We start from the raw sequence: 25,626 nt of genomic DNA on the forward strand, positions 1-25,626 counted from the left end.
GGGAGGCGCGCCGGGGAGGCGGCGAACGGCGGCGAGGGCTGGAGCTCGGGCTCCGGCAGACGACGGCGGCGGCGGAGGTCGCGGCGGCGTGGCGGCGGCGGCGAGGCTGCGGGGCGGCGACCGGCGGGGAAGGGCGAGGCGCGGGCGGAGGAAGGGCCTCGGGCGGCGCGCGCGCGGGGAGGAGGGCGCCGGCGGCTCGGGGCGCCGTGCGTCCCCGGGATCTCTTGGGCTTCTCGTTGTGTCCCATGTTCTTCTGATGATACAGGAAAAACAACCAACACCAAGTCAAAAAAACGAATGAAAGTATGCACATATGGGCTGAACATGCATGCGGAGTCAAGGCGTTTCAACTTCGATGAGAAGAAACGAAACTTTGGCTTTGTCTTTTTTGTGACCTGCTGTGTTTCATGATCCTGGACGATGGAAGAACTTGTGCGTTGTGCTGCTTGACAGTGGATTTGAGAAGTAACGCTACCCAGGGTCCCATTTTTATAGCATCTTACATGGCGCTCATATGGCAAGACCCGTACACGAACTCTGTTCGGACACGGTAGAACAAAAAAAATGATTTGGATTTGACAAGAGGCTTGCCTTGCATAGAGCATTGGAGCACGTAAGAAAGCTTGATGCATGTACAATACATATACGTATTCGGGTAGTCGGCCGGCCGGCAAGCTCGCGCGTACATGTACCTAAATATATGTAAGAAAAAGAAAAGAAGGAAAAGGGAGAGTCATGCACGTGATGGTCATGTACGTGAGATTCAAGCACTTGCTATTTAGATGTTCATGTACATTCGATGCAAAAAAAGATGTTCATGCACATGCATGAAGGTACGTCAGCCTATGTATTTATACTCGTATGTCCGCCGGCGAGCTCGCACGCGTATATATCCAAATATCCGCGAGCTTAAGTATACTACATATTTGGAATATAATCGTGCTTTGGCACGCACATACGAGCTCAGAAGTTGGCAAGTAAACTTCGAACCCTACTCCCGATCAGGTACGTTTCCTTTTCTTTGGTTTTGTTTTGCAGGCTTGTGAGATCAAGCAGTCGGTCAACCAGGACGAGGTGCAATAATACAAAAAAATTGGAAAGAGTTCAATCAATTGGCAAGCTTTAAATTGGAAAGAGAGGAGAAGATCATCATTCAAAGGCATATACATGACCGTATCAGCTTATTTTCCATATTTGGAGTTGACTTGTGCGTCAAAAAGAATTAGGAAAGGAAACCTTGAGGGTTGTGCGTCGGTCCAACTTATGTCCCACTGGGCGTGCCAATTTGTTTGACATGAGAAAAATCTTATGGCACTCCGGGAGAAGGGAAGAGAAGGAGTATGTATTTCTCTCATGCGCCGGGGAAAAAGAAAAAAATGCGGGCGTGCCAGTGTACCGTAGTACACAAAGAAAAGTGATACAGGAAACAAGTATTTCATTTATCTCTTTGGATGAACAAAATTACAAGATCCCATAAAATATGGTTGCGCTCCATGGCCTACTAGCGTGGCCTGCCTGACTATGGCGATGTGCGGTCTCCTGGTTTCCGGGGCCTCGAAAAGCTCCCGGTTAATTACTCCCGCGGGTTGCTCCGCGAGATACCTTCGATAAGCCGTGTGGTCGTCTTCGTCGTCTTCGCTTCGCGTTTTCCATGCATGATGATGATGGTGTGTGTGTGTGGTGTGGGCAGCGGCAAAGCCCGTGTCCTCGTCGGTACACGTGCCGCTCAAAACATGGCTTTGTGCTGGCCACGTTCGCCCTCGCCGTCGCGCCTCGTCGGTCTTGACAACGTTGATATAGTCGATGTTGAAGTTGCATGGGTCCTGCTCAGCTCGGACTTCTTGACGATGTAGCAGCTTCGTCGGGTATGCAAGGGGTTGCCTCGCGGGAGTATTCTTATGGAGACCGGTGTCGGTGTAAAAACAACGCTCGCTCATATCGGCAATGCTGATGTGGTTGGCACATCGTCTCGGTTCTCCAAGACAAGGGTACCGCCTCACGGGGCCATCGGGAGTTAGTGTTGGTGAAGTTACGTCGCCTCCTCGTCATCACGCCTCGTCTTTATGGGCTTCGTGTCGCAAATAGCACCATGTAGTGGTAAGGGTTGGTGAAGCCCCGTCATTGCGTAGCGCCATCTTCTTTGCATCGCGGGCTCCGTGTTGCGGGCAGCACCGAGGGCATGTGTCATCTTCATGGCTCCGGGTCGCGGGCTCCATCTTGACGAGGTAGACATTGGTGGTGTCCTCCTTTCGAGCTCCACGCCACGATCCTCCGCGGTACCGGGTTGATGTTGGTGATGGGCGTCGTCTTGGCGAGCTCCGCGCCGCCATCCACCGCGGCACGGCAGCGGCATCCTTGCGAGCTCCACGCCTCTGTCCTCCATGGCACCGGTTTGGTGATATTGGCGTTGGTGTCGTCTTGGCGAGCTCCGCGCCGCTATCCACCGCCGAACGGCGGCGCCATCGTTGCGAGCGTCCACGCCTTTGTCCTCCATGGCACTGACATGATGAAGAAGAAGACATGCGTCGTCCTAGCGAGCTCCGTCTTGCCTTCCTCCGCGGCACACGGCGGAATCCCTGCGAGCTCCACGCCTCCGGGCTCCAGCTTGACGAAGCAGACATCGGCGGCATCCCCAACGGGTGCCATGCCACCGTCCTGTAGTTCCAGCATGACGAAGTGGATTGCCGGCGTCCTTCTTGCGAGCTCCCCGTCACGATCCTTGCGGCACCGGGTTGATGATGTTGACATTGGTGTCATCTTGGCGAACTCCGTGGCGTCATCCACCGCGGCACGGCGGCGGCATCCTCCCGAGCCTCCATGCCTTCGTCGTACATGGTGCCGGCTTGATGAAGTTGACACTGGCGTCGTCTTGGCGAACTCCGTGCGATCCACTGCGGCACGGCGGCGACATCCTCCGCGGCACACAGCAGAATCCCTGCGAGCTCCATGCCTCCAGGGTTCCAGCTTGACGAAGTAGACGTCGTCGGCCTCATCACCAAGGGCGACCACCACAAAGGAGGCCAACGGGCTGCGCGCCAACAGCCCCATCGACACGCCATCGTCTTCCACGCCTTGGTGAAGTCCGGGAGTAGCCTCGTCGTCTTGGTTAGCTTGATGAAGATGATGATAACGCCAACGAAGTGCTGCATGATCGTGAGCTCCACCGCGCCACCACGTGCTGTGCATGCATGAAATAATAAAGGATGAAGGAGTGATTAGATAATAACTTTACCGTTCGGGAAGATCGACTTAATGTTCATATTGCTGCCGAGGCGCCTGCTTCTTGAACGGATGATCGTCAGCGTTGTTGTGACGAGATGTCGAGGCTGATCTCTCTTCTCTCCTTCTACTTCTTCTTGCTGCGTGAGTTCTGGGACCGTGGTGGCTGGATGTGGTCGATGGATTTGTGGATGTGTTGCTGCGTGGGTTGGTTGTGCATGTGATGACGGCGACCGTGGTGGCTGGGTGTCTCCTCGGTGGGTTCCCTTGGCTCCTGCGTGTTCAGCCCTCAAGGTTTCCTTTCCTAATTCTTGTTGACGCACAAGCCAACTCCAAGTATGGAAAATAAGCTGATACGGTCATGTATATGCCTTTGAATGATGATCTTCTCCTCTCTTTCCAATTTTAAGCTTGCCAATTGATTGAACTCTTTCCAATTTTTTTGTATTGCACCTCGTCCTGGTTGACCGACTGCTTGATCTCACAAGCCTGCAAAACAAAACCAAAGAAAAGGAAACGTACCTGATCGGGAGTAGGGTTCGAAGTTTACTTGCCAACTTCTGAGCTCGTACGTGCGTGCCAAAACACGATTATATTCCAAATATGTAGTATACTTAAGCTCACGGATATTTGGATATATACGCGTGCGAGCTCGCCGGCGGACATACGAGTATAAATACATACACCGACGTACCTTCATGCATGTACATGAACATCTTTTTTTGCATCGAATGTACATGAAGATCTAAATAGCAAGTGCTTGAATCTCACATACATGACCACCACGTGCATGACTCTCCCTTTGCCTCCTTTTCTTTTTCTTACATGTATTTGGGTACATATACGCGCGAGCTTGCCGGCCGGCCGAGTACCCGAATACGTATATGTATTGTACATGCATCAAGCTTTCTTACGTGCTCCAATGCTCTATGCAAGGCAAGCCTCTTGTCAAATCCAAATCTTTTTTTTGTTCTACCGTGTCCGAACAGAGTTCGTGTACGGGTCTTGCCATATGAGCGCCATGTAAGATGCTATAAAGATGAGACCCTGGGTAGCGTTACTTCTCAAATCCACGGTCAAGCAGCACAGCACACAAGTTCTTCCATCGTCCAGGGTCAAGAAACACAGTAGGTCACAAAAAGACAAAGGCAAAGTTTCGTTTCTTCTCATCGAAGGTGAAACGCCTTGACTCCGCATGCATGTTCAGCCCATATGTGTATACTTTCACTCTTTTTTTTTGACTTGGTATTGGTTGTTTTTCCTGTATCATCAGAAGAACATGGGACACAACGAGAAGCCCAAGAGATCCCGGGGAAGTCGAGAGGCCGATGACTCGAGCAGCACTACGAACGAAAAAAGCAGCTTGATGCCTCCCCCCACCGCCACCAAGCAAGTCGAGAAGTAGCTCTAATGGCGTGGAGTACACGCGTTCGACACCTCCATTGCCGAGTGCTCTGCACATCACGGCGCCACAGACTACGCGCCACCAACCCAGCCGCAACTCCAAGAATTCCGACAAGACAGTCATCTCCCTTGATGTTGACGCTCCGCCACTAGGGCACCTGGAGGTAAAGAAAAATAGCAAAGAAGCAGAGATTGCATGAATGTATTCTTTCCTTACCCCTATGTGTATCCTGTATGAATGCAGGACAAACTTGACGATGTGCTGCCGCACGTGCCTATGAGCCGCGGCATGGAGCAACTCTTAGACCAGGTGATGGAAAACATGGACCGAGATGAGCCGGCCACCAAATCCGCACCTCCGACCAAGTCTAGTTCGTTGGCGAAGCACACGCCCCCGGCAACGAGTGATCCAGCTGCGAATTCTTCAACTGTGGCAGGGAGCGATCTCATCGTAAAACCCGCCTCCCTGGTGACAAAGCCCGCTTCTTTAACCACATCAACATGCACCCCCGAAGTGGACAAAAAGCTATCAATGACAAGGATGTTGGGGTAACTACAAAGAAACCTAGGCCATCTGCTTGTGGTATGTGTATAGTACCCCCACCACCTTGCATGAATTTTTTAGATGCTTTCTTGACTCTTTCCTTTTTTATCGCCTTTTTAGATGTCTCCAGCAAAACAACTAATCTAGAAGACTTTTATTCTCCTGAGGCAAAGGAACTCCGGGAACAAATTGAGCAACACCAGAATATCCTTGCTGGGGAAAACACTCTGCTCGAGAAGCTCAAAGTCCCTCCAACTAATAACATCTCAACGCCAAGCCTTGCTCCCGCCCGGAATAACAACAAAGTACATCTCAATAGGACTCAAAGGTGGCCGAGTCGTACACAAGACGCCGTGCGGAGGCGGCTGCCTTCCTGGCCGCCGGCGGAAAGCTTCCGGAGATCGCGACGATCCTAGCATACAAAGCTCCTGAGTGAGGGAGCGGACTAGAGATCATAGACTGCTCTGCAAAAGCTGCACTTAGTTCAAATAGGTTCTATCTTAGTTAAATATAATTTGTCTTAGCTCATCCAGAACAAAGTTTGATTAGTCCCAGTGAACTTTTGTATCATCGATCAATAAAATGATAGATTTTATGATATATCTCCTTTTTACTTTTACTCGTCGGGTCTTTGCTTCATACTGGCCATGGAGCTGCGTTGTATCAGCTTCCAACAACGGTGAGGCTAGCTAACCACAGCCTCCCTGGTGTATATGCTGCAGTCCTTCCGGCTCGTTGGACTTCACCAATGCTTAATGTAACAGTTTCAACTTGTCTTGCACCAGCCGTGACACCTTCAAGTGCACATCTAGACCTCAGAAATATATCCATCAATCTATCATATGCGCGGGTGTTCGTATGCTTATTTGTATGTCCGTCGTTGCGGCCGCCACGTATAACCGAGGCATATATTTCCGCTGTACATATTGCCGCCCTCATGCATGCATGTACGTACGTAGGCAAAATTGCCATGCACCACGTACAAGATTCAATCAAGAGATTAACTATTTCGTGCATGCACTAGTCCACCATGTGTGTACATATACTCTTCCCTGTTTATCCTGCACTCCCGGAAATTCCTTTTCGTTCAGAAAAATAAATAATAACAATTAAGCGATTAGTCATGTAAGAGAGAGGAAAAGGAGTTGATCCATATCGTTTTAGTACTTATTTAAGCTCTCCTATTTAGTACAAAACTTCGTCAAACAAATGCCCCCTCACCAAATAAAGTTCGAGCGTGAAGCGATCGAACTTAGTTTGGTGAAAACATAAGATTTTTCTCGTGTCAAACAAATTGGCACGCCCGGTGGGACATGGTTCTCCTCCCATCTTCGCTACGCTGTGGTCGTCTGAATCATCTTCGCTCGTCTCCCAACCTGCACAACATGCTGCATAACAAGGCGTCGGCGAGGGTTTCCGCTCATCAAGATCCCTTTCATGCAGGTGGAATCTCCCGTGGAAGCAACTCGGAGCCGGCAATAATCCAGTTTGGATCGATGCCGCCCATGGACGTCATCGAGCTTGGCGAGAAGGTCTACATCCATCAAGCCCAGGATCCTGCGCAGTTTCAAACTGTGCAGTCGAAGAAGGCACTAAGGCGGGAGGCTGCCAAGATGAAGAAGGAGCGTCGCGAGCTAATGCTTGAGGCGCGCGCCCTGTTGAAGGAATCGACAAGGGCGGATATGAAAGGATATGTGAAGGCAGCTCAACGCCTCTGCACCAGAGCCGCCAACAGGCGGGCTATTGTGGCCTCCCTCCACACCCCTACCACGACTACGCACTCGGAGCCATTGAAACCAACTCCGCGGCGCACCGAGGTAGAGCTTCTCGAGGGTTTGGAGGCCATGTCCCATAACCTGCGTAGGCTCATGGCCAACGCTCGTTTGTCGGATAGCCCTCATCCCCTATGCAAGTACAGGAGGAAGTACCGCAAGGTACAATTACTCCACCAACAGATAGCTTCCCGCATCGCTCAAGGCATGGTGCCGGAGGAGGATTGGTCCCTTGGCGCCATGGACCTAGCTGATAAGGTGTTCACTTGCCGAAGCACCTTAACCCCTCCGTATGACTTGTTCCCTGATGATTGGGCATACGAGCCATGCAAGGTCAAGGAGCTGGTGAGACGCGCCATCATGAAGGATTCTGGAAGCGGCGGTCACGCAAAGAGCCCGTTCTACCAGGCCCTACTGTCTCCTTCAACATTGGCGACACTCGAACGGGTGCATGGGCGCCGTGTCTCCACAACTCGGCGGTCGACGGAAGGTCTCTCCCCAACAACAATTGGTTTTCCACCCTTCGGCCCGAAGCACCCGCGCCACGAGACGACGACCTACGGCGAGAATTTCGCCAACTCCAGGAGCAGATGAACAATATTCAGAGGAGGCTCCAAGACCCAGCGGCGCCAAGTGCATCGTCGACTCAAACTGCGGGAAGGATGAGGCGTCAAGCCGCAAGCCATCGTCCTCAACATGAGCGCCAGACTTTGGCGCCTCGGCGACAACTTTCACCAACTCGACACTTCCCACAACGGAGATATCCCAACATGCCTCCACGTTGGAACCGATGGTCAAGACATCAAGACGATGAGAGGGACCCCCGGCCATGGCGTGCCAATTTGTTTGACACGAGAAAAATCTTATGGCACTCCGGGAGAAGGGAAGAGATGGAGTATGTATTTCTCTCATGCGCCGGGGAAAAATAATAAAAAATGCGGGCGTGCCAGTGTACCGTAGTACACAAAGAAAAGTGATACAGGAAACAAGTATTTCATTTATCTCTTTGGATGAACAAAATTACAAGATCCCATAAAATATGGTTGCACTCCGTGGCCTACTAGCGCGGCCTGCCGGACTATGGCAATGTGCGGTCTCCTGGTTCCCGGTGCCTCGAAAAGCTCCCGGTTAATTACTCCCGCGGGTTGCTCCGCGAGATACCTCTGATTAAGCCGTGTGGTCGTCTTCGTCATCTTCGCTTCGCGTTCTCCATGCATGATGATGATGGTGTGTGTGTGTGTGTGTGTGTGTCTGGTGTGGGCAGCGGCAAAGTCCGTGTCCTCGTCGGTACACGTGCCGCTCAAAACATGGCTTTGTGCTGGCCACGTTCGCCCTCGCCGTCGCGCCTCTTCGGTCTTGACAACGTTGATATAGTCGGTGTTGAAGTTGCATGGGTCCTGCTCAGCTCGGTCTTCTTGACGATGTACCGGCTTCGTCGGGTATGCAAGGGGTTGCCTCGCGGGAGTATTCGTATGGACACCGGTGTCGGTGTAAAACCAACGCTCGCTCGTATCGGCAATGCCGATGTGGTTGGCACCTCGTCTCGGTTCTCCAAGACAAGGGTGCCACCTCACGGGGCCATCGGGAGTTATTGTTGGTGAAGTCACGTCGCCTCCTCGCCATCACGCCTCGTCTTCATGGGCTTCGTGTCGCAAATAGTACCATGTAGTGGTAAGGGTTGGTGAAGCCCCGTCATTGCGTAGCACCATCTTCTTCGCATCGCGGGCTCCGTGTTCCGGGCAGCACCGAGGGCGTGTGTCATCTTCATGGCTCCGGGTCGCGGGCTCCATCTTGACGAGGTAGACATTGGTGGTGTCCTCCTTGCGAGCTCCACGCCACGATCCTCCACGGTACCGGGTTGATGTTGGCGAGCTCCGCGCCGCCATCCACCGCGGCACGGCAGCGGCATCCTTGCGAGCTCGACTCCTCCGTCCTCCATGGCACCGCGCCGCTATCGTTGGTATCGTCTTTGGGGGCAGGGGGGCACCTTAAGACTCCACCTGGCGCGCCCCTCCTGGCCGGCCGCACCTCCCCCCTTGCTCCTTTATATATGGGGGCAGGGGGGCACCCTAGAGAGACAACAATTGATCGCTTCATCTTTTAGCTGTGTGCGGTGCCCCCCTCCACCATAGTCCACCTCGATAATACTGTAGCGGTGCTTAGGCGAAGCCCTGCGTCGGTAGAACATCATCATCGTCACCACGCCGTCGTGCTGACGAAACTCTCCCGCAACACTCGGCTGGATCGGAGTTCGAGGGACGTCATCGGGCTTAACGTGTGCTGAACTCGGAGGTGCCGTGCGTTCGGTACTTGATCGGTCGGATCGTGAAGACGTATGACTACATCAACCGTGTTGTGCTAACACTTCCACTTTCGGTCCACGAGGGTACTAGGACAACACTCTCCCCTCTCGTTGCTATGCATCACCATGATCTTGCGTGTGCGTAGGAATTTTTTTGAAATTATTACGTTCCCCAATAGTGGCATCTGAGCCTGGTTTTATGCGTTGATGTTATATGCACGAGTAGAACACAAGTGAGTTGTGGGCGATATAATTCATACTGCTTACCAGCATGTCATACTTTGGTTCGGTGGTATTGTTGGATGAAGCGGCCCGGACCGACATTACGCGTACGCTTACGCGAGACTGGTTCTACCGACGTGCTTTGCACACAGGTGGTTGGCGGGTGTCAGTTTCTCCAACTTTAGTTGAACCGAGTGTGGCTATGCCCGGTCCTTGCGAAGGTTAAAATAGCACCAACTTGACAAACTATCGTTGTGGTTTTGATGCGTAGGTAAGAACGGTTCTTGCTCAGCCCGTAGCAGCCACGTAAAACTTGCAACAACAAAGTAGAGGACGTCTAACTTGTTTTTGCAGGGCATGTTGTGATGTGATATGGTCAAGATGTGATGAGATATAAGTTGTTGTATAAGATGATCATGTTTTGTTGAAGTTATCGGCAACTGGCAGAAGCCTTTTGGTTGTCTAATGCAAGCGCCAAATAATTGCTTTACTTTATCGCTATGCGATAGCAATAGTTGCAAGAGCAATAGTTGGCGAGACGACCATGTGACGACACATTGATATAGATCAAGATGATGGAGATCATGGTGTCATGCCGATGACGATGCTTTGGAGATGGAGATCAAAGGCACAACCATATCATGTCACATATTTTGATTGCATGTGATGTTTATCTTTTATGCATCTTATCTTGCTTTGATTGACGGTAGCATTATAATATGATCCCTCACTAAATTATCAAAGTATAAGTGTTCTCCCTGAGTATGCACCGTTGCGAAAGTTCTTCGTGCTGAGACACCACGTGATGATCGGGTGTGATAGGCTCTACGTTCAAATACAACGGGTGCAAAATAGTTGCACACGCGGAATACTCAGGTTAAGCTTGACGAGCCTAGCATATAACATATATGGCCTCGGAACACGGAGACCGAAAGGTCGAGCGTGAATCATATAGTAGATATGATCAACATAGTGATGTTCACCGTTGAAACTACTCCATCTCACGTGATGATCGGACATGGTTTAGTTGATATGGATCACGTGATCACTTAGAGGATTAGAGGGATGTCTATCTAAGTGGGAGTTCTTAAGTAATATGATTAATTGAACTTTAATTTATCATGAACTTAGTCCTGGTAGTATTAGCATATCTATGTTGTAGATCAATTGCTCGCGTTTAGCTCCCCTGTTTTATTTTTGATATGTTCCTAGAGAAAACTAAGATGAAAGATGTTAGTAGCAATGATGCGGATTGGATCTGTGATATGAGGTTTATCCTCATTGCTGCACAGAAGAATTATGTCCTTGATGCACCGCTAGGTGACAGACCTATTGCAAGAGTAGATGCAGACGTTATGAACGTTTGGCTAGCTCAATATGATGACTACTTGATAGTTTAGTGCACCATGCTTAACGGCTTAGAATCAGGACTTCAAAGATGTTTTGAACATCATGGACCATATGAGATGTTCCAGGAGTTGAAGTTAATATTTCAAGCAAATACCCGAGTTGAGAGATATGAAGTCTCCAACAAGTTCTATAGCTAAAAGATGGAGGAGAATAGCTCAAGCAGTGAGCATGTGCTCAGATTGTCTGGGTACTACAATCGCTTGAATCAAGTGGGAGTTAATCTTCCAGATAAAATAGTGATTGACAGAATTCTCTAGTCACCATCACCAAGTTATTAGAACTTCGTGATGAACTATAATATGCAAGGGATGACGAAAGTAATTCCCGAGCTCTTCGCGATGCTGAGATCGGTGAAGGTAGAAATCAAGAAAAGAGCATCAAGTGTTGATGGTTAACAAGACCACTAGTTTCAAGAAAAGGGCAAAGGGAAGAAGGGGAACTTCAAGAAGAACGGCAAGCAAGTTGCTGCTCAAGTGAAGAAGCCCAAGTCTGGACCTAAGCCTGAGACTGAGTGCTTCTACTGCAAAGGAACTGGTCACTGGAAGCGGAACTACCCCAAGTATTTGGCGGATAAGAAGGATGGCAAAGTGAACAAAGGTATATTTGATATACAGATTATTGATGTGTATTTTACTATTGTTTGTAGCAACCCCTCGGTATTTGATACTGTTTTAGTTGCTAAAAAGTAGTAACTCGAAACGGGAGTTGCATAATGAACAGAAACTAGTTAAGGATGAAGTGACGATGTGAGTTGGAAGTGGTTCCAAGATTGATATGATCATCATCGCACACTCCCTATACTTTCGGGATAAGTGTTGAACCTAAATAAGTGTTATTTGGTGTTTGCGTTGAGCATGAATATGATTTGATCATGTTTATTGCAATACGATTATTCATTAAAGTCAGAGAATAATTTTTGTTCTGTTTACATGAATAAAACCTTATATGGTTACACACCCAATGAAAATGGTTCGTTGGATCTCGATCGTAGTGATACACATATTCATAATATTGAAGCCAAAAGATGGAAAGTTAATAATGATAGTGCAACTTATTTGTGGCACTGCCGTTTAGGTCATATTGGTATAAAGCGCATGAAAAAACTCCATGTTGATGGGCTTTTGGAATCACTTGATTATGAATCACTTGATGCTTGCGAACCATGCCTTATGGGCAAGATGACTAAGACTCCGTTCTCCGGAACAATGGAGCGAGCAACTGACTTATTGGAAATAATGCATACTGATGTATGCAATCCGATGACTGTTGAGGCTCGTGGCGGGTATCATTATTTTCTGACCTTCACAGATGATTTGAACAGATATGGGTATATCTACTTGATGAAACATAAGTCTGAAACATTTGAAAAGTTTAAAGAATTTCAGAGTGAAGTGGAAAATCATCGTGACAAGAAAATAAGGTTTCTACGATCTGATCGCGGAGACGAATATTTGAGTTACGAGTTTGGTCTTCAATTAAAACAATGTGGAATAGTTTCACAAATTCGTGCCACCTGGAACACCACAGCATAATGGTGTGTCCGAACATCATAACCGTACTTTATTGGATATAGTGCAATCTATGATGTCTCTTACCGATTTACCACTATTGTTTTGGGGTTATGCATTAGAGACAGCTGCATTCACGTTAAAAAGGGCACCATCTAAATCTGTTGAGACGACACCGTATGAACCGTGGTTTGGCAAGAAACCAAAGTTGTCGTTTCTTAAAGTTTGGGGTTGCGATGCTTATGTGAAAAAGTTTCATCCTAATAAGCTCAAACCCAAATCAGAGAAATGTGTCTTCATAGGATACCCAAAGGAAACAGTTGGGTACACCTTCTATCACAGATCCGAAGGCAAGATATTCGTTGCTGAGAATGGATCCTTTCTAGAGAAGGAGTTTCTCTGGAAAGAAGTGAGTGGAAGGAAAGTAGAACTTGATGAGGTAACTGTACCTGCTCCCTTATTGGAAAGTAGTTCATCACAAAAATTTGTTCCTGTGACTCCTACACCAATTAGTGAGGAAGCTAATGATGATGATCATGAAACTTCAGATCAAGTTACTATCAAACCTCGTAGGTAAACCAGAGTGAGATCCGCACCAGAGTGGTACGGTAATCCTGTTCTGGAGGTCATGTTACTTGACCATGACGAACCTACGAACTATGAGGAAGCGATGATGAGCCCAGATTCCGCGAAATGGCTTGAGGCCATGAAATCTGAGATGAGAACCATGTATGAGAACAAAGTATGGACTTTGATTGACTTGCCCAATGATTGGCGAGCCATTGAGATTAAATGGGTCTTCAAGAGGAAGACGAACGCTGATAGTAGTGTTACTATCTACAAAGCTAGAATTGTCGCAAAAGGTTTTCGACAAGTTCAAGCTGTTGACTACGATGAGAGTTTCTCACTCATATCTATGCTTAAGTCTGTCCGAATCATGTTAGCAATCGCCACATTTTATGAAATCTGGCAAATGGATAAACAAAACTGCATTCCTTAATGGATTTATTAAAGAAGAGTTGTATATGATGCAACCAGAAGGTTTTGTCAATCCTAAAGGTGCTAACAAAATATGCAAGCTCCAGCGATCCATATATGGACAGGTGCAAGCATCTCGGAGTTGGAATATACGCTTTGATAAGTTGATCAAAGGATATAGTTTTATACAGACTTGCGGTGAAGTCTGTATTTACAAGAAAGTGAGTGGGAGCACTACAACATTTCTGATAAGTATATGTGAATGACATATTGTTGATCGGAAATAATTTAGAATTATTCTGCAAAGCATAAAGGAGTGTTTGAAAGGAGTTTTTCGAAGAAAGACCTCGGAGAAGCTGCTTACATATTGAGCATCAAGATCCATAGAGATAGATCAAGACGCTTGATAAGTTTTTTCAATGAGTACATACCTTGACAAGATTTTGAAGTAGTTCAAAATGGAACAGTCAAAGAAAGAGTTCTTGCCTGTGTTACAAGGTGTGAAATTGAGTAAGACTCAAAGCCCGACCACGGCATAAGATAGAAAGAGAATGAAAGTCATTCCCTATGCCTTGGACATAGGTTCTATAAAGTATGCCATGCTGTGTACCAGATCTATTGTATACCCTACACTGATTTTGGCAAGGGAGTACAATAGTGATCTAGGAGTAGATCACTGGACGGCGGTCAAAATTATCCTTAGTGGAATAAGGATATGTTTCTCGATTATGGAGGTGACAAAAAGGTTCGTCGTAAAGGGTTACATCGATGCAAATTTTGACACTGATCCAGATGACTCTAAGTCTCAATCTGGATACATATTGAAAGTAGGAGCAATTAGCTAGAGTAGCTCCATGCAGAGCATTGTTGACATAGAAATTTGCAAAATACATACGGATCTGAATGTGACAGACCCGTTGACTAAAATTATATCACAAGCAAAACATGATCACACCTTAGTACTCTTTGGGTGCTAATCACATACGATGTGAACTAGATTACGGACTCTAGTAAAACCCTTTGGGTGTTGATCACATATCGATGCAAACTATGGGTGTTAACCACATAAAGATGTGAACTATCGATGTTAAATCACATGGCGATGTGAACTAGATTATTGACTCTAGTGCAAGTGGGAGACTGAAGGAAATATGCCCTAGAGGCAATAATAAAGTTATTATATATTTCCTTATATCATGATAAATGTTTATTATTCATGCTAGAATTGTATTAACCGGAAACATAATACATGCGTGAATACATAGACAAACAGAGTGTCACTAGTATGCCTCTACTTGACTAGCTCGTTGATCAATGATGGTTATGTTTCCTAACCATAGACAAAGAGTTGTCATTTGATTAACGAGATCACATCATTAGAGAATGATGTGATTGACTTGACCCATTCCGTTAGCTTAGCACTCGATCGTTTAGTATGTTTCTATTGCTTTCTTCATGACTTATACATGTTCCTATGACTATGAGATTATGCAACTCCCGTTTACCGGAGGAACACTTTGTGTGCTACCAAACGTCACAACATAACTGGGTGATTATAAAGGTGCTCTACAGGTGTCTCCGAAGGTACTTGTTGGGTTGGCGTATTTCGAGATTAGGATTTGTCACTCCGATTGTCGGAGAGGTATCTCTGGGCCCTCTCGGTAATGCACATCACTTAAGCCTTGCAAGCATTGCAACTAATGAGTTAGTTGTGGGATGATGTATTACGGAACGAGTAAAGAGACTTGCCGGTAACGAGGTTGAACTAGGTATTGAGATACCGACGATCGAATCTCGGGCAAGTAACATACCGATGACAAAGGGAACAACGTATGTTGTTATATATGCGGTCTGACCGATAAAGATCTTGGTAGAATATGTGGGAGCCAATATGAGCATCCAGGTTCCGCTATTGGTTATTGACCGGAGACGTGTCTCGGTCATGTCTACATAGTTCTCGAACCCGTAGGGTCCGTACGCTTAACGTTTCGATGACAGTTATACTATGAGTTTATATGTTTTGATGTACCGAAGGTTGTTCGGTCCCGGATGTGATCACGGACATGACGAGGAGTCTCGAAATGGTCGAGACATGAAGATGGATATATTGGAAGCCTATGTTTGGATATCGGAAGTGTTCCGGGTGAAATCGGGATTTTACCGGAATACCGAGGGTTTACCGGAACCCCCTGGGGCTTAACGGGCCATAGTGGGCCTTTGTGGAGAAGAGGAGAGGCGGCTAGGGCATGGCCGCGCGCCCCTCCCCCCTAGTCCGAATAGGACAAGGAGAGGGGGCCGGCGCCCCCCCTTTCCTTCCTCTCTCCCTCCTCTTTCCCCCTCCACTCCTAATCCAACTAGGAAAAGGGAGGGAGTCCTACTCCCGGTGGGAGTAGGACTCCACCTGGCGCGCCCCTCCTGGCCGGCCGCACCTACCCCCTTGCTCCTTTATATACGGGGGCAGGGGGCACCCTAGAGAGACAACAATTGATCGCTTGATCTTTTAGCCGTGTGCGGTGCCCCCCTCCACCATAGTCCACCTCGATAATACTGTAGCGGTGCTTAGGCGAAGCCCTGCGTCGGTAGAACATCATCATCGTCACCACGCCGTCGTGCTGACGAAACTCTCCCTCAACACTCGGCTGGATCGGAGTTCGAGGGACGTCATCGGGCTGAACGTGTGCTGAACTCGGAGGTGCCGTGTGTTTGGTACTTGATCGGCCGGATCGTGAAAACGTACGACTACATCAACCGCGTTGTGCTTACGCTTCCGCTTTCGATCTACGAGGGTACGTGGACAACACTCTCCCCTCTCGTTTCTATGCATCACCATGATCTTGCGTGTGCGTAGCAATTTTTTTGAAATTACTACGTTCCCCAACAGCGATCTCATCGTAAAACCCGCCTCCCTGGTGACAAAGCCCGCTTCTTTAACCACATCAACATGCACCCCCAAAGTGGACAAAAAGCGGTCATCGGGGGCTATCAATGACAAGGATGTTGGGGTAACTGCAAAGAAACCAAGGCCATCTGCTTGTGGTACGTGTATAGTACCCCCACCACCTTGCATGAATTTTTTAGATGCTTTCTTGACTCTTTCCTTTTTTTGTCGCCTTTTTAGATGTCTCCAGCAAAACAACTAATCTAGAAGACTTTTATTCTCCTGAGGCAAAGGAACTCCGGGAACAAATTGAGCAACACCAGAATATCCTTGCTCGGGAAAACACTCTGCTCGAGAAGCTCCAAGTCCCTCCAACTAATAACATCTCAACGCCAAGCCTTGCTCTCCCGCCCGGAATAGCAGCAAAGTACATCTCAATAGGACTCAAAGATATACAAGAGGCGCTAAGGGAGCAGCCGATCAATGAGGGGCTAACCATAACGAGAATAGAGTATGTGATAAGTATGTGGAAGATCCCGTATGCGAACAAGATCCCGCCAGACCTCGAGATTCAGATTCGCCACCTTGAAGCAGTGGTGGCTCGTCTGGGCGGAAAAGGTGGTCTTGCCACTTCCCACACATCGGTACCCACGCCGGCGCAAGTGTCATCTCTGCTGGAGAAACTCGATGCAGCTCATACGGAGATCACTCAAGGACTTCGCCGCCTCGAGAAGGAAGGGCCGCGTCTAGAGGGACACCTTGCCGACCTCGCCTCCATCTGCAACAGACAAAAGAAGTTGGCCGAAGAACATCAGACGCTTGCTGGCAAACATCAACAACTTGCTGAGGAGTACAAGGCCCTCTGCGAGAAGGAAACCGAGATGGCAGCACTGGCTGAAAAGCGCACAGGCATCCTACCTGACATGATGACTTCTAGCTCCCGCCATCTTGAAGCTCATGAGGATGCGGTACGGAGTTCGTCACAAGTGGCTGAGTCGTACACAAGACGCCGTGCGGAGGCGGCTGCCTTCCTGGCCGTCGGCGGAAAGCTTCCGGAGATCGCGACGATCCTAGCATACAAAGCTCCCGAGTGAGGGAGCGGACTAGAGATCATAGACTGCTATGCAAAAGCTGCACTTAGTTCAAATAGGTTATATCTTAGTTAAATATAATTTGTCTTAGCTCATCCAGAACAAAGTTTGATTAGTCCCAGTGAACTTTTATATCATCGATCAATAAAATGATAGCTTTTGTGATATATCTCCTTTTTACTTTTACTCGCCGGGTCTTTGCTTCATACTGGCCATGGAGGTGCGTTGTATCAGCTTCCAACAACGGTGAGGCTAGCTAACCACAGCCTCCCTGGTGTATATGCTGCAGTCCTTCTGGCTCGTTGGACTCCACCAATGCTTGATGTAACAGCTTCAACTTGTCTTGCACCAGCCGTGACACCTTCGAGTGCACATCTAGACCTCAAAAATATATCCATCAATCTATCATATGTGCGGGTGTTCGTATGCTTATTTGTATGTCCGTCGTTGCGGCCGCCACGTATAACCGAGGCATATGTTTCCGCTATACATATTGCCGCCCTCATGCATGTATGTACGTACGTAGGCAAAATTGCCATGCACCACGTACAAGATTCAATCAAGAGATTAACTATTTCGTGCATGCACTAGTCCACCATGTGTGTACATATACTCTTCCCTGTTTATCCTGCACTCCCAAAAATTCCTTTTCGTTCAGAAAAATAAATAATAACAATTAAGCGATTAGTCATGTAAGAGAGAGGAAAAAGACTTGATCCGTATCTTTTTAGTACTTATTTAACCACTCCTTTTTAGTACAAAACTTCGTCAAACAAATGCCCCCTCACCAAATAAAGTTCGAGCGTGAAGCGATCGAACTTAGTTTGGTGAAAACATTTTTCTTTCTGTGTAATGAATTGGCGCGTCAACATTTGTGCAGCCTAGAGAGGTATTGACCCGAGGTTCATGATACTGAGCGTCGTCCCGAAGATCATTGATTGATAGTGATGTAAATTAGTGTAGGCATGTCCATCCACACCTGATGTTCTCTCGGGTGCTCGTTGGATCGTATAGTAGGCACGATGCCGATCAATGAGGCAAATCCTATCTCTTCTTCATTCCATGGCGAAACATCATGCCTTGTCCTAAAAATAAAAAGAATTTTTTTACCAATCTCGTCGCGACTGTCTAGCTGCTACGGTGCCAGCCGACTCGATTGGAGGGTTTCACAGATTCACACTGGTTGCACTGGCGTGCTGCACTGCTCCCATGATCTCTTTGTGTTGATGTAGGTGAGGCATCGGTAGACCGTCGATAGCTCCCCTTCATTGAGCGAACCGTCACACCATCCACGGTGTGACAATTTTGGTGGTGCACCGGGACGCCATCGGCCTTACGAATAATTGAGGGGTTGACGTTGCCCCCATGCTTCATTGTTGTTGGAGACGGGGTTGTGGAGACGAATCAGCTCCACCTTCGTGAGCGCAGGTGTTGCCTTCTGGCTCCCATCGTGCGTGTCGGTGTAGACCATTGGTTGTCGGGCTGTCGCCGGTGTTGTCAGGGACGCATGGGTATTGCTGCACCCAAACACCCAAGACGTAGTGCGATGTAGTGGTTGTCGTCTGAATGCTGTCGATGATGACGGGGAGTATCTCTCCATGGCTGCAAAGATGCTGGAGGAGCACAACTAGGAACACCAAACGAAAATAGGCGAAAAAGAGAGGAAAAAATGTCTGTGAGTTTTAAAATGTTGGCTTTCCCATTATACACCAGCTATAGGCATGATATCTGAGAAGGCTACCGAAGGACTTGTCATTGGGAACCGTCGAAAGACCTTGACGATTGCAACTCAACAACTTAAATAGCTTTGGTGTACGTGTATGAAGACGCCGTGTTTCGGGATGCTTTCGAGAGGCAACAAAAATTCATACTCTAGCCCATCATCATACTGAGGGCCCCCATAGCTCAGCATGCCCCCTGCACATGCCCCATGAACCCAGACACTTGGGTGTGGTAAGTTCAGGGTAAATGGTTTTGGGACAACAGCTTGGCGATTTTTCTTCGTGCATATTGAGGGGTGGTGAACAGCTACCTCCCTCCTTCCTTCAAGTGGGTCCCTTTCTGCTTGGGACCACTTGATTGCTTCTTGTACTGTTGGGATTTTTCTTGAATTTGCATCTTGCACTTTGGGAATTTTATTTTGATTGCTCACGCGAATGATTGATTGGCCGCGGACTTCATGGACTTGTTTTGACATTCGGCTCGAACGTCTTGAGGACTCTTCTTCCAGGATTCTTAGGGACCCACCTTGAGAACTTGGAAGGCAACTATTCACCTCTGTGGACTAGGAAAAACCCTCTAGCACATTATCTGGGGCTTCTGGTGGCGCACCCCAGGGTTGCCATGTGACTACACACCAAACCAACTTGTATTGGGTCAGGAAGCCCTCCATGATCTTTTCCTATGGTCTTCCCTAGAGTGCGAGCCTCTGTGAACACGAGGCATGCCGGGAAACACGAAGAGCGTGGGTCTCAATACTCAGAAGTGCCCAAGTAATCATCTCCGCTGCCTCCGGAAGCATACACCTGGTACGTGTCGTGCATTGTGGGTGTAGGAGCCGCTCCACCTGCAACTTGACACATTGTGCCGCCCTCCAACAAGTCCTAGGGTAGCCGTAACTTCAATCAACAGCGTAGTGCGATAGGGGGAAGCCATTTTGTTGTTGTTGGACTTAGTCCCTAATAATTGGGGAAAACTAAATATATCCACAAAATGCTAAGGAGAATGCATCATGGATCCGAAAGCCCACAGAAAAAGTTTCCCCAATGAAAATCCAAAAGGCAACAAAAGAGGCAAAATTTTAAGAAAATATTTTTTGAGGAACCTTCCGTTGATTGGGGGCATAGGTCGGACTCCGTGGGAATCTACAAGTTGGTATGCTCCCCCGTCGTAGACTTTCTCGATGACGTATGGCCCTTCCCACTTTTGCTCGAACTTGCCCTTCGTCTTGTGCGTCACGACGATGGGTCGCGTGAGCACGAGAACCAACTCGCCTTTCGGAAGACGCGTTGCTTGACGAGCTTGTCGTAAGCTCTCACCATATTTTGGCGGTAAAGCTCCAGGTTTTGTAAGGCATTAAGTCGCCCCTCTTCAAGGGCGTCGAGCTCCTGAAACCGCAGTTGTACCTGTTCGTCTTGGGCGATCTCATCTTGGATAGCCATCCTCAAAGAGGGTAGCTGGACCTCCAGTGGTAGGACCGCCTCACTCCCGTAAACGAGAGAAAACGGAGTCGCCTGCGTTGGGGTACGGACTGTGACATGGTACGCCCATAAGGACTCAAAGAGACGATCATGCCAGTCTCTCCGATTTCTTGTCACCGTCTTCTTGAGTATCTTGCCGAGCGTCTTGTTGAAAGCCTCGATCGCACCGTTAGCTTGAGGGTAGTAGCCGGTGGAGTAGTTCCACTTGATCTTGTACTTCTCCATGATTGTTGGACTTGACAGCCTTACCGTTGTCGGAGGTGATCCGATGAGGTATCCCAAAGCGATATATGATGTTTCGCTCTAGGAAGTTGATGACGTTGTCACTCTTCACCTCCCGTAACGGGGAAACTTCCGCACACTTCGTGAAGTAGTCCGTCACGGCGAGGATGAAACGATGTCCCCTGGAAGATGGAGGTTCGATAGGGCCGATGACGTCGATTCCCCAGGCATCGAATGGCCAAGAGGGAATGGTAGGGTGAAGAGGGACCGACGGCCTGTGCTTGAAATCACCATGAACTTGACAATTGTGGCACGATCTAGCCACCCAAAGGCAGTCTGCCATAATGCCGGGCCAGTAGTATCCTGCTAGAAGGCAGTCTTCCATTGGTACAGCCGTTTACCAGTTGGGTCCATTGGGAGTTGGGCGGCCATGAAGGAGGTTTTCAAGAAGCACTTCGTCGCCATGAAGAAAGACTTCTCCGTTGTCGAGCTGGCGCAAGTCCGACAACGACGAGATGAGTCCATAGATGACTACATCATCCGCTTTCGCAGCAGTTATGTGCGTCTCACCAGGGAGATGCACCTCGAAGATGCCATTCAGATGTGTGTCCACAGGATGCAGCAACATTGGTCACTTGAAGTCTCTCGGCGTGAGCCCAGAACTTTTAGTGCCCTCGGCACGGCGGTAGCGGCCACGAAGCTTGAGTTTGAGAAATCACCGCAGATAATGGAGCTCTATAAAAATGCCAGCGCATTTGATCCCGCCAAGCGCTTCGCCTCGATGTCCAAGAGATTCAGCTCTTTCTGTGTAAAAATGTACTTCAAACTCTTATGATCCATGTACACATCACAACGATTTCCAATAAGAAAATGTCTCCAGGTCTTGAGGGCATGCACTACAGCTGCTAACTCCAAATCATGCGTGGCATAATTCAACTCATGCGGTCGAAGTTGTCATGGGGCATATGAAACAACTCTCCCGTCTTGCATAAGTACACCACCAAGTCCTAAGCGAGAAGCGTCGCAATACACTTGGAAATCCTTGCGTATATTTGGCAGAATCAGCACTGGGGCTGTAGTCAGACGTTTCTTTAACTCCTGAAAACTTGCTTCGCATTCTTCAGTCCAATGGAACTTAGTGTCCTTCTTCAACAATGCCGTCATAGGCTTCGCAATCTTGGAGAAATTCTCAATGAATCTCCGATAGTATCCCGCGAGTCCAAGAAAACTGCGGATCTCTCCAACCGAGGTGGGTGCCAACCACTCAGTGACTGTCTGAACCTTGGTAGGATCCACTGCTATGCCTTCTCCTGATATAACATGTCCAAGAAATCCAACTTCCTTCAAACAAAACTCACATTTGCTGAACTTGGCATATAACTGATGTTCCCTGAGCTTCTCGGGAACTAAACGCAAATGTTCCTAGTGTTCCTCTTTGTTCTTCGAGTATACCAAGATATCATCAATGAACACCACGACAAACTTATCCAAGAACTCCATGAACACCTTGTTCATCATACTCATGAAATAGGCAGGGGCGTTAGTCAGTCCAAATGACATAACCGTATACTCATATAACTCGTACCGTGTGGTGAAAGCTGTTTTAGGTATATCCTTTTTTCGAATCTTCAGCTAGTGATATCCTAATCGCAGATCGATCTTCGAAAACACTTTAGCTCCTTGCAGCTGGTCAAACAAATCATTGATCATCGGCAGTGGGTACTTGTTCTTGATCGTCACTTCATTCAATGCACGATAATCAACAACCATCCTCAATGATCCATCCTTCTTCTCAACCAAGAGCATTGGGGATCCCCATGGTGACGAACTTCGTCGGATGTAACCTTTCACCAACAACTCCTTAATCTGCTTCTTGATCTCTTCCATATCATTTGCAGGCATCCGGTATGGCCTCTTCGATATCGGTCCGGTGCCTGGCAATAGTTCTATCAAAAACTCGGTGTCTCGATCTGGCGGCATGCCTGGTAACTCCTCTGGAAATACATCCGGGTAATCCTTTACTACGGGCACTTCCTCCTTAACAACTCTCGTGAGAGAATTTACTTGGGCCCTCCTTGGCGCATGCCTGGAAACATACCTGATCCGTTTTCCCTCCGGGGTGGTGAGTAGAATTGACCTACTAGCACAGTCAATGTTTCCTCCATACTTCGATAACCAATCCATTCCTAGTATCACATCCAATCCTTGTGACTCCAGAATTATTAGGTCTGAGGGGAAAACATGGCTACCAATGGCTAAGGGTAACCGGTCGCACCATCGGCTAGCCATATACTCTGCACCGGGTGAGCTCACTAACAAGGGTGTCCTAAGGGCTACGGTGGGTAACTTAAACTTGTACACAAATCCCCTTGAAATGTATGAATGCGATGCACCAGTATCGAAAAGAACGAGAGCGGTAAATGGCTTAACCAAAAACTTACCAATAACTGCATCAGGCTGCTCTTCAACATCTTCCACGTTCACGTGGTTCACTTGTCCCCTGTTGAAAGGGTTGGGCTTCTTCCCAGATTTTCCATTGCCATTGCCATTCTTTGCTTTAGAACACTCTGTGGCGTAATGTCCAGTCTTCCCGCACTTGAAACAAGTAATGTGACTTAGATCCTTCTTGGCGGGCGTTGCTGGGTTAGAGCGGTTCTGATTGCTGCATGCTCCATTCCCGTTTCCATTCTTGGGGCCACTGTGGTTATGCGAACTACCTCCATTGTGGGTATGGCCTCCATGGTTATGGGTAAATCCTCCCGAGTTCGGGGTGAAACGAGGCTTCTGCTGAGCTCCAGAATTATACTTTCCTTGTCCATACTTCCTTTTGCAGCTCTCAATCTGTTGTTGCTTCCCTTCAATCATAAGAGCCTTGTCTACCAGCTCGTGGTAGTTGTTAAATGTTGCCACCATCAACTGCATGCTCATCTCATCATTTAGCCCTTCCATAAACTTCTCCTGCTTTGCGGCATCTGTGGCCACATCATCAGGGGCATAACGAGATAGCTTACTGATACGTCTCCAACGTATCTATAATTTTTTATTGTTCCATGCTATTATATTATCTGTTTTGGATGTTTATGGGCTTTATTAAACACTTTTATATTACTTTTGGGACTAACCTATTGACCCAGAGCCCAGTGCCAGTTCCTGTTTTTTCCCTTATTTCAGTGTTTCGAAGAAAAGGAATATCAAACGGAGTTGAAACAGAATGAAACCTTCTGGAGAAGTTATTTTTGGAAGGAAAGCAACCCGATAGACTTGGAGTGCATGTCAGGAAAGAAACGAGGGAGGCACGAGGCAGGGGCGCGCCCACCCCCCTGGGCGCGCCCTCCACCCTCGTGGGCCCCTCGTGGCTCCCCTGACGTACTTCTTTCACCTATATATACCAATATACCCTAAAAACTTCGGGGAACAGAATAGATCGAGAGTTCCGCCGCCGCAAGCCTCTATAGCCACCAAAAACCAATCGGGACCCTGTTCCAGCACCCTGCCGGAGGGGGGAACCCTCACCGGTGGCCATCTTCATCATCCCGGCGCTCTCCATGATGAGGAGGGAGTAGTTCACCCTCGGGGATGAGGGTATGTACCAGTAGCTATGTGTTTGATCTCTCTCTCTCTCGTGTTCTTGATTTGGCACGGTCTTGATGTATCATGAGCTTTGCTATTATAGTTGGATCTTATGTTGCTTCTCCCCCTCTACTCTCTTGTAATGGATTGAGTTTCCCCTTTGAAGTTATCTTATCGGACTGAGTCTTTTAATGATTTGAGAACACTTGATGTATGTCTTGCGTGGGATACCCGTGGTGACAATGGGGTATCCTATTGATCCACTTGATGTATGTTTTGGTGATCAACTTGCAGGTTCCGCCCATGAACCTATGCATAGGGTTTGGCACACGTTTTCATCTTGATTCTCCGGTAGAAACTTTGGGGCACTCTTTGAGGTTCTATGTGTTGGTTGAATAGATGAATCTGAGATTGTGTGATGCATATCGTATAATCATACCCACGGATACTTGAGGTGACATTGGAGTATCTAGGTGACATTAGGGTTTTGATTGATTTGTGTCTTAAGGTGTTATTCTAGTACGAACTCTAGGGCTGTTTGTGACACTTATAGGAATAGCCCAACGGATTGATTGGAAAGAATAACTTTGAGGTGGTTTCGTACCCTACCATAATCTCTTCGTTTGTTCTCCGCTATTAGTGACTTTGGAGTGACTCTTTGTTGCATGTTGAGGGATAGTTATATGATCCAACTATGTTATTATTGTTGAGAGAACTTGCACTAGTGAAAGTATGAACCCTAGACCTTGTTTCCTAGCATTGCAATACCGTTTACGCTCACTTTTATCGCTTGCTACCTTGCTGTTTTTATATTTTCAGATTACAAAAACCTATATCTACCATCCATATTGCACTTGTATCACTATCTCTTCACCGAACTAGTGCACCTATACAATTTACCATTGTATTGGGTGTGTTGGGGACACAAGAGACTCTTTGTTATTTGGTTGCAGGGTTGCTTGAGAGAGACCATCTTCATCCTACGCCTCCCACGGATTGATAAACCTTAGGTCATCCACTTGAGGGAAATTTGCTACTGTCCTACAAACCTCTGCACTTGGAGGCCCAACAACATCTACAAGAAGAAGGTTGCGTAGTAGACATCAAGCTCTTTTCTGGCGCCGTTGCCGGGGAGGTGAGTGCTTGAAGGTATATCTTTAGATCTTGCAATCGAATCTTTTTGTTTCTTATTTTAGCACTTGTTTAGTCTATAAAAGAAAACTACAAAAAAATGGAATTGAGTTTGCCTCATACGCTTCATCTTTTTAATATCTTTCGTGAGTATGATGGAAAGGAAAATTGTGCC

General features: G+C 47.7%; 1 protein-coding gene across 1 annotated transcript; it reads right to left on the minus strand.

The window, feature by feature from the left end:
- Positions 1-20,282: 20,282 nt before the first annotated feature.
- Positions 20,283-20,753, minus strand: LOC141041093 (uncharacterized). The gene has a single exon (XM_073507205.1). It carries the CDS (start codon positions 20,751-20,753, stop codon positions 20,283-20,285), a length of 471 nt encoding a protein of 156 aa, XP_073363306.1.
- Positions 20,754-25,626: the final 4,873 nt, after the last annotated feature.

This window comes from Aegilops tauschii, chromosome 2, assembly GCF_002575655.3.
Source record: "Aegilops tauschii subsp. strangulata cultivar AL8/78 chromosome 2, Aet v6.0, whole genome shotgun sequence".
Taxonomy (NCBI): domain Eukaryota; kingdom Viridiplantae; phylum Streptophyta; class Magnoliopsida; order Poales; family Poaceae; genus Aegilops; species Aegilops tauschii.